This window comes from Nansenia antarctica (assembly GCF_963989245.1).
Source record: "Nansenia antarctica genome assembly, chromosome: 17".
NCBI lineage: Eukaryota > Metazoa > Chordata > Actinopteri > Argentiniformes > Microstomatidae > Nansenia > Nansenia antarctica.
Genome location: NC_137687.1, coordinates 25,281,367 through 25,291,366, shown reverse-complemented (window position 1 = coordinate 25,291,366; position 10,000 = coordinate 25,281,367). Strand labels below are relative to the sequence as shown.

Genomic DNA, 10,000 nt, shown 5'->3' with positions numbered 1-10,000 from the left:
TTCATTCATTCATTCATTCATTCATAAAGCACTTTGAATTGCCCCTGTTGTATGAAATGTGCTATTGTGGGAGTTGTAACAATGAGACGACAGACGTAGGTTGGAGTCGAGGTTGTTTACTTCTCCTCACTTTCAGATACATGCAAAACATACACTCAGTGACAACAATACTAGCATAACCCGCAACCGGAAACCCTTGCCCCTTTAACCCCCACTCTTAAAGGTACAAGCTCTCCTTGGTGAATGTCTCTCCTATTGACTTAATGTGAATCACCACACAATACAAATAAACTTGCCTTGCCTTGCCTTGCCTTGCCTTGTGTTGCAGAGTAACCGTGTGGCGCGGGACCGTGTGGCGCTGACAGACAGCGACAATGAGCAGCTAAGGCAGGTGTGCAACAGAGACCCTCTGTCTGAGATCACGGAGCAGGAGAAGGACTTCCTGTGGAGGCACAGGTACACTGTTCTTTCACTTCAATAAAACTTTATCGATACCCTCCTGTGTGTGCCGTTCTGAGCAAGACAAGGACTTCCTATATGGCACAGGTCATTCAATTCAATACAACTTTATCGATTCCCTCCTGTGCGCTGCTCTGACTAACACTGACTATTCCCCTCCCCAGACACTACTGCGTGAATATGCCTGAAATCCTTCCCAAGATCCTCCTGGCTGTCAAGTGGAACTCAAGAGACGAAGTAGCGCAGGTGATGAATCTTTCATCACAACACCAGCGAGCAGCAGACGCTGCACATTTGTCTTCTGGAGATATGAAGGCGTATATACGATCTGACAGTTTCACTGTCACTTTTCTGGGGGTTTTAAAGAGAGGGCTATCCCTTTTTCCGTTCTTCTGCGCTCCTCTGTGGTGACGTAGGGATGGGGAGATGAAAAGATGAAAAGAAGATGAAAAGATCAAATGATTTCATGCATACAGAGTAACAGATAGAAGACAGTGACCTCTCTCAGTGCACGCCTACGGTTTTTGAACCCTCTGGATTCTTCAGGCTTCAGTCCTAATAGCAGAAATTGCCCTTCAAACTTTACATACCTTACCTTATCGTTATCGCCCCCGAATGTTATTACAATATATCTTTTCATGCTTGTCGTTAAGGACAAACTACCACAATACACATGAGATAATGTTGTAGGTGATGTTTGAAGGCCATTTCCTCATAGCTACACTACACTAATTCACTCATCGGCAGACTTTTTTTTTTTCTTTTTTTTTTCCAGTGTCTTACATGTATTAGCTAAGCAGGACTTAGGTTAGCTAACAGGTTAGCTAAGAGTAGGTCACTTTTACGCAACAAGTGCAATCAGACGCCGATCCTAAGTCCCACTAACAGCAGGGTTCCCGCGCTGGTCTTAAAAAGCCTTAAAGTCTAAAATCCAGCAATCCAACCTATAAGGCCTAAAAAGGTGTCAAATTTCAGTTATTCGGTCTAAAAACGAGGCGCTAGGTCTTAAAAATGAGATTTTTTTGCATCTAAGTGCATTTACCATTTGTTGTTGTCGTTGTGGTGGTAGATGTATTGCCTCCTGAAGGACTGGCCCACCATCCAACCGGAGCTGACCATGGAGCTGCTGGACTGCAACTACCCAGACCCCATGATCAGGGACTTTGCCGTCCGCTGTCTGGAGAAGTACCTGACCGACGACAAGCTCTCCCAGTACCTCATCCAGCTGGTCCAGGTACAGTAGTACCGCTGGGTTTGGTTAGTTCTGTTTCAGGGCTGGGGGGGTAGGGCTGCTTTGGGTCTGGGGGAGGGAGGGAGGGGGGGAGCGGGTGTGTGTGTGTGGGGGGGGGGGGGTTCAGAGGGAGCTTTGTAATCAACTTCAGTCCGCTCCTCCCCATCCCTATCGGTCCCTCCTCGTTGAATTGCTTCTTTTTTTGTTCTACCTTCCTTTTATAACAGGGTTCCCGCGCTGGTCTTAAAAAGCCTTAAAGTCTAAAATCCAGCAATCCGATTTACAAGGCCTAAAAAGGTCTCGCATTTCAGTTATTCGGTCTAGAAATTAGGTGCTAGGTCTTAAAAATGAGATCCTGCAAGGAAAATTCGCTTCCTTTTTTGTCTGTATGGCAGTGAAATCCCTAATTTCATCACCTCAAGGATGACAAAAAGCTATCATATGGTGTCGCGAATAGGTCTAAAATTCTATTCAAAGAGGTCTAAAAAAGGTCTAAAAAGGTCTTAAATTGTACTTGTTGAAACGTGTAGGAACCCTGTATAATAACGGACCCCTCTCTCTGGGTTCCCTCCTCCTCTCCCCTCTCTCCTTCCCCTCCCTCCCCTCCCCTCCTCCCCTCTCCTCTCCCTCGCTCCCCTCTCTCCTTCCCCTCCCTCCCCTCCCCTCCTCCCCTCCTCTCCCCCTCCCCTCCCCCCTCCCTCCCTCCCTCCCCTCCTCCTCCCCAGGTTCTGAAGTACGAGCAGTACCTGGACAACCCCCTGGTGAGGTTCCTGCTGAAGAAGGCCCTGACCAACCAGAGGATAGGACACTTCTTCTTCTGGCATTTAAAGTGAGGCTCTTTACGGACTTCCATTACAGCTTTGTTACTTGAGATACCCCCCAGGTCCTGTCACTCACGCAATCACTGTGTGTGTGTGTGTGTGTGTGTGTGCGTGTTCGTGTGTGTGTGTCTGTCTGTCTCTGCGTGTGTGTGCGCGTACGTGCACGTCTGTCTGTCTGTCTGTCTGTCTGTCTCTGCGTGTGTGTGTGTGTGTGTGTGTATGCGCGCGTCTGTCTGTCTGTCTGTCTCTGCGTGTGTGTGTGTGTGTGTGTGTGTGTGTGTGTGTGTGTGCGTGCGTGTGTCCTAGGTCAGAGATGCACAACAAGACGGTGAGCCTGCGGTTCGGGCTGCTGCTGGAGTCGTACTGCCGGGGCTGCGGGATGTACCTGAAGCACCTGAGCAGGCAGGTGGAGGCCATGGAGAAGCTCATCAACCTCACCGACATCCTGAAGCAGGAGAAGAAGGACGAGACGCAGAAGGTAACGAGTCACAAGGACACAGACATGAAGACAGGGTTCCTGCGCTGGTCTTAAAAATCCTTAAAGTCTCAAATCCAGCATTCCAAATTCTAAGCCCTAAAAAGGTCCCGAATTTCAGTTATTCGGTCAAAAAATTAGGTGCTAGGTGTTATGAATGAGATCCTGCAAGGAAATCAGTCCGACCACATCTATTTACGCAGAGATTGATCAAGCTGGAACCCAAAAAATGTCAATTTTCTTCCTTTTTTGTCTGTATGGCAGTGAAATCCCTAATTTCATCACCTCGAGGATGACAAAAAGCTATCACATGGTGTCGTGAATAGGTCAAACGTTCTATCCAAACAGGTCTAAAAAAGGTCTTAAATTTGACTTGTTGAAACTTGTAGGAACCCTGTAAAGAGAGATGCACAGGGCTCCCACGGGTCCTTGAAATCCTTGAAATGTTCTGAATTTGAGAAAAAGAAATCAAGGTCTTGAACGTTATTGAAAATAGACATGGGTCATTGAAAGTGCTTGAATTCCCCTCTCTCTCTCTCTCTCTCTCTCTCTCTCTTTTTAATTGTTGTCTGTGAGTGGATAGTTCCTATTATATAAATTCTCATCTAGATCTGTCTCTATTGTCTACTGTCTCACTATTTTAGTTTATTTGAGGGAATTGAGTCTTGAATGTGATGTTTCAGAAGGTGTGGGAACCCTGGATGCACTATATGGACAAGTATTTGGACACAATTATGGTCTGGGGCTGTTGTCATGGTTTGGGCTAGGCCCCTTTGTTCCAGAGAAGGGAAATGTTAATGCTACAGCATACAATGTGATTCTAGAGAATTGTTCACTTCCAACTTTGTGACAAAAGCTTGGGGAAAGGCCCTTTCCAGTTTCAGCATGACAATGCCCCCATACACAAAGTGAGGTCCATAATGACATGGTTTGCCGAGTTTAGTCTGGGAGAACTTGACTGGTCTGCACACAACAGCACTGACCTCAACCCCATTAATCACCTTTTGGAATGTATTGGAACGCCGACTGCGAGCCAGTCCTTCTCGCCCAACATCAGTGCCCGACCTCATTTATACTCTTGTGGCTGAATGGGAGCAAATCCCTGCAACCATGTTCTAAAATCTAGTAGAAAGTCTTCCCAGAAGAGTGAAAGCTGTTACAGCAGCAACGGTGGGACATTTACACATATTTCACAATATTGTTTTCCTGTGCTGTGGTAGAGAAGGCAAGAGACCATCTAGTGTTCACACATTCAAGCCTCTCTTTTTAATTGTTGTCTGTTCCTATTATATAAATTCTCATCTAGGTCTGTCTCAAACTATGCCGTGTTGGGTCCTTGAATTTGAGGGAATTGAGTCTTGAAATCCTTGAAAGGTGCTTGAATTTGATGTTTCAGAAGGTGTGGGAACCCTGTGTATGACCGGGGAGTCAGGTGGAAGGCAGACATGGGAGGAAGGGCTCATTGTAAAGGGCTCATTGTAGTGTAGTACCTTCCATCACAATGAGCCCGTCCTCTGTCGCCGTTTCAGTTGAGTTATGGGCCATTGGATGTTATTGTTATTGTTAGACAGTCATTGATTATTGAGTTTGGTTTTGTGTGTCTGAATGCTAATTTAGTAGCCTGGCTCCAGATTTGGCTTCATCCGACCGCTGTCATTGTTGATAATTATAGACAGGAATAGTAGTAGTCTATTAGTAGTAGTCATTAGTAATATGAGAATGGAGAGGGCAGAGGCGTGTGTGTGTGTGTGTGTGTGTGTGTGTGTGTGTGTGTGTGTGTGTGTGTGTGTGTGTGTGTGTGTGTGTGTGTGTGTATCTGAACATCTTGTCCTGTGTGGTGGTCTTCAGCCTGGTGTGTGTGTTTGTGTGTGTGTGTGTGTGTGTGTGTGTGTGTGTGTGTGTGTGTGTATCTGAACATCTTGTCCTGTGTGGTGGTCTTCAGCCTGGTGTGTGTGTGTGTGTGTGTGTGTGTGTGTGTGTGTGTGTGTGTGTGTGTGTGTGTGTGTGTGTGTGTGTATCTGAACGTCTTCTTGGTCTCCAGGTCCAGATGAAGTTCCTGGGGGAGCAGATGAGACGGCCTGACTACATGGACGCTCTGCAGAACTTCACCTCCCCCCTCAACCCTGCTCACCAGCTGGGCAACGTCAGGTACGTCTGCCAGCAACTCTGCAACATACTCCTATCCAATGGGAAAAGAGTCAGGGCGTCACACATAACATCAACCAATCAAATACGGAAATGTGAGAGAGGGTTCTTGAAATGTAATATCCAATGAAATGACGAACATGGACTGACTACAGCACATGTTCAATCCAAGCCAGATCAGTTGATCTTAAAATCCTCCAGACCTCAAAGGGAAGCAGGAGAACAATGTGATTTGGACCCAACCACGCGAGGCTACCCTAGCTCAAACAGCCAGGAGTCTCCCTCTCGTGGCGATGTTGCATAACTATGACTCTAACTCACAGGTGGTTTAGGTTGAATATGTCCAGTACACCTTGGTCAAAGATCCCTCTACGGTACAGCCAGTGTATCTAAGGATCAGGGGGAGGCTGGTGGCGGTAGACATCGGAGGACGGGCTCATTGTGATGCATGGAACGGAATGAGGAATGTTTTGACACCATTCCTCATTCCGTTCCACGCATTACAATGAGCCCGTCCATCCACCACCAGCCTCTCCTGGAGAGGAGGTAGCCTGTAAGCGTTTATCAGCCCGTCAGTACAGCCTAGTATGAACATGTGAAATGTCATTGATCAACCAATCATCAGCTAAAGTACTCGGTAACTAGGCCGGTCGATAAAGACCACTTAAAAGACCACTTAAGTGTTATTGATCAGTGGCACAAATGTAGCTCTGTCTGGGGTGCCCCCTGGGGCTAAACTGTGGTCGACGGTCTGTGTCAGAATAAAAACATGTTTAGCATGTTTGTGGTCCTTTGTGGCTCAGTTGGTAGAACATTAGATTAGATTAGATTAGATTAGATTCAACTTGGCACTAATAACGCTGGCGCTAACAACGCTTAGGTTGTGGGTTCGATTCCTGCCGGGACCATATATACTGAAGACCGTATGCATTCACTACAATGTAAGTCGCTTTGGATAAAAGCGTCAGCTAAATGGTATATGTTATTATTATATTATGTTTAGCTTGCACGACAACAAAGGTCATACGTTTGTTACTACCAGGCTACTTAGTCCTGATGTTCATATATGTGACAGGGTCAGGTTAAAAAATCCTCAAGTAGGCATAGTCATTTTTGATTCATTATTTTCCAGATTATGAAAGTGCAGGTTGTAAGCTTTCAAATGATGTGTCATACATGAAACTAGTTGAAGAAGATATGCTTATTTGAATGTTGGTACACCTCAAACCAAATACCAGAGAATATCACTCTGAATCAAAACACACGCAAAACAGCTGCTAATGTGTAGCTAAAATAGCTAAAAAGCAACGTTGCTATGAACATCTAACTGCATGTTTAGCACACCACAACTCGCTGATAGAACATCAACATGCTAAAAATACATAACTACACATAATTAGATGATCACACAGTCCTTGCTTTTGAACACGTCCTAAAACCTAAGTTTGTACAATCCCAGTAGCCCAAGGCAGACGAGACAGTGAATCCAATTCACAAATTATGAGTATTTAGTGTTCCTAAAACTGTTGTTTGTTATATCGAGTGGGCTCTTCAACACTTCAACTTTCGTTATCTGCAAAAAAAGACAAAAAAAAGAAGCTTTTTCTCATTTGCACGACATGAGAATTGCCGACATGCAGCCTCTTTTATCAGACCGTCTCTAAAGCCTGGTACACATATAAGGATTTTCAAAATCTTAACAGATTTTTTATCTGAGACCCCACACATGAAGATAAAAAATCATGGATTGAACGACCACATGCATAAAGATCTGTCCTCCGACAGTCTGGAGTCTCGTCCCCCAAGCCAGAAATCTCGCGCGATCAGGGTAGTAGTACCCTGACTGACCTGTAGAGGCAGCCATGTGCGACAGGAGAAATAAAGTGCCCGAAGAACGAAAAGAAGAAGACGCGTCAGTCAGCTCGCTTCTTGATTGGCTACATTCCATTCCACGTCACAATCGGACTCGGGTGTTGTCAATTTCGCCCACACACATGAGGATTTTTGGTCGTAAATATTGAACACGTTTAATATTTACGATTGTCGGGAGAAATGGACTCTTAACGCACCTCACACCACAGGATAATCTTGTAGGATAATCTTTAGAGCCATCCGATAATCGGGCGTTTGCCGTCCTTGGTCGGAAGGGGGGAAATCGGGCCAAAATCAGCCAGATTATCTTTATGTCTGTACCAGGCAGTCACATATTATGACGTCCTAACTTTGTGTTTCCAGGCTAGACGAGTGCAGAATCATGTCGTCTGCCAAGCGGCCGTTGTGGCTCAACTGGGAGAACCCTGACATCATGTCTGAGGTGCTCTTCCAGAACAACGAGATCATCTTCAAGAACGGAGACGGTGAGTCTCGGGGGGGGTCGTGACCCCTGGCTGCTCCGAGAGTCGTTGGTTGAACGATGTCTACCTTTCAGCACCACTCAGAGTCAGTCTGTCACCAGTGGATGAATGTGTTGGAGTCCCTTGTTGAGGCTGCTGTTCAGTTAGAGGCCGTTGGTTGTTATTGTTAGTTGTAGGGTTAGGGTTAGAGATTCATGTTATTGTTTTTAAGTTGCTTACCTTTGTGTGTGTGTGTGTGTGTGTGTTCCACAGACCTGCGTCAGGACATGCTGACCCTACAGATCATCAGGATCATGGAAAACATCTGGCAGAACCAGGGACTGGACCTCAGGTACTCAAACACACTCTCTAACCAGGGACTAGACCCCAAACACACTCTCTAACCAGGGACTAGACCTCAAACACACTCTCTAACCAGGGACTAGACCCCAAACACACTCTCTAACCAGGGACTAGACCTCAAACACACTCTCTAACCAGGGACTAGACCCCAAACACACTCTCTAACCAGGGACTGGACCCCAAACACACTCTCTAACCAGGGACTAGACCCCAAACACACTCTCTAACCAGGGACTAGACCTCAAACACACTCTCTAACCAGGGACTAGACCCCAAACACACTCTCTAACCAGGGACTAGACCTCAAACACACTCTCTAACCAGGGACTAGACCTCAAACACACTCTCTAACCAGGGACTGGACCTCAAACACACTCACTAACCAGGGACTAGACCTCAAACACACTCTCTAACCAGGGACTAGACCCCAAACACACTCTCTAACCAGGGACTAGATCCCAAACACACTCTCTAACCAGGGACTAGACCTCAAACACACTCTCTAACCAGGGACTAGACCCCAGGTACTCAAACACACTCTCTAACCAGGGACTAGACCCCAAACACACTCTCTAACCAGGGACTAGACCCCAGGTACTCAAACACACTCTCTAACCAGGGACTAGACCCCAAACACACTCTCTAACCAGGGACTAGACCCCAAACACACTCTCTAACCAGGGACTAGACCTCAGGTACCCTGGTTAGATCTCAGGTTTGTATAACTATCAACTGAGTGTCGCCAGCTGACAAAACAATGATGCCAGAGTACGGAACTGCCACCTAAACATCCCACATCCATATCAGCTGTTGTACAACACCGTCTGACTCAATGCCATGTATGTGGCCTTCACATATACCAGTGGCGATTCATTCTATCCTATATATTAGGAATAAAGGTCAACCTCTTATTTGAATGTGTGTCTTGAAAGCACATAAACTTTCCATTTCAATAATACAAAAAAAATAAACATCTAGTAAGTTGTTTGGGATACAATGATGTTATCAACTATTTCTCTTTGGCGAATTGGCAGTTCTCATACTTTTTTCACATTTCAAATATGTCCATAGCCGTCCTGAAATATCAATAACATTTTGTATAAACTTGATAAAATGAATAAATGAATTGAATGAAAATGAATTGGTACAATATGCTAGTTTAGACAAACTCTCTTAAAGGTCGCTCCCTTTCTTGTACGGTTTATGACTGTTCACATTCTCCCTGTCCTTGTTATTGTAAATTGCGGCCAAGTTTGAGGTTTTGGTCCACCAGACCTTCCGAGCATTCGGGTGGATGTGTTTGGGAACAAGAGTGATCTCAGAAAAACACTGTGATACAACCGGATGCAAATTAGAATAGGTGACTAATGTTCAGTTATATTTTTAAATATGTTTACTTTGTTGAACAAGACCAGGCCGCAGGTCAACACTGAAGGTGTGATTTAGACCAAGGAAGCAAACATTGTTAGTGTTGAATGATAAATGATAAATGATAAACCGTTCATTCATTTGCCTGCTCAAAATTGATCTCAGATTTTTTTACCTCTCTGGCTGGATGCTCAAACACAGTCCAGTCCAACAAAACGGCTTTCATTGATCTATTAAACTGCTGGGTTATGACCAGTCGTTCAACAAACAGTCAATACATTAAATGCCTAGACAAGAACCTGGTTTTCAATGCATAGACAAGAACCTGGTTTTCAATGCGTAGACAATACATGTTTTTCTCCCTATTTCAGGGTTCCCGCGTTGGTCTTAAAAAGCCTTTAAGGCTAAAATTCGGCAATCCAATATATAAGGCCTAAAAAGGTCTCAAATTTCAGTTATTCGGGCTAAAAATGAGGTGCTAGGTCTTAAAAATTAGATACGGCAAGGAAATGAATCGAGCTGGAACCAATCAAATGCCAATTCGCTTCCTTTTATGTCTGTATGGCAGTGAAATCCCTAATTTCATCACCTCGAGGATGCCAAAAAGCTATCACATGGTGTCGCGAATAGGTCTAAAATTATATTCAAAGAGGTCTAAAAAAGGTCTAAAAAGGTCTTAAATCTGACTTGTTGAAAGTTGTAAGAACCCTGCTAGAGTGCGGGGCGTGCGGGCCATGTGGAACGCTCCAAGCCTGTCAGCCAGAGTCTAGACTATCATGAGACTAGCCCTCAGCTGCTCCTCAGA

General features: G+C 45.2%; 1 protein-coding gene across 1 annotated transcript in view; it reads left to right on the top strand.

Annotated features, from left to right (window-relative positions):
• LOC308172291 (phosphatidylinositol 4,5-bisphosphate 3-kinase catalytic subunit alpha isoform-like) overlaps positions 1 to 10,000 on the top strand; it is a gene marked incomplete at both ends in the record, with an annotated part of 27,348 nt that overhangs the window by 15,175 nt on the left and 2,173 nt on the right. Inside the window, 8 exons of the mRNA XM_080547194.1 lie at positions 329 to 456; positions 624 to 705; positions 1,529 to 1,693; positions 2,416 to 2,519; positions 2,818 to 2,989; positions 5,028 to 5,134; positions 7,367 to 7,488; positions 7,738 to 7,816. Coding sequence (XP_080403320.1) covers positions 329 to 456; positions 624 to 705; positions 1,529 to 1,693; positions 2,416 to 2,519; positions 2,818 to 2,989; positions 5,028 to 5,134; positions 7,367 to 7,488; positions 7,738 to 7,816 — 959 coding nt within the window. The remainder of the gene's footprint in view (positions 1 to 328; positions 457 to 623; positions 706 to 1,528; positions 1,694 to 2,415; positions 2,520 to 2,817; positions 2,990 to 5,027; positions 5,135 to 7,366; positions 7,489 to 7,737; positions 7,817 to 10,000) is intronic.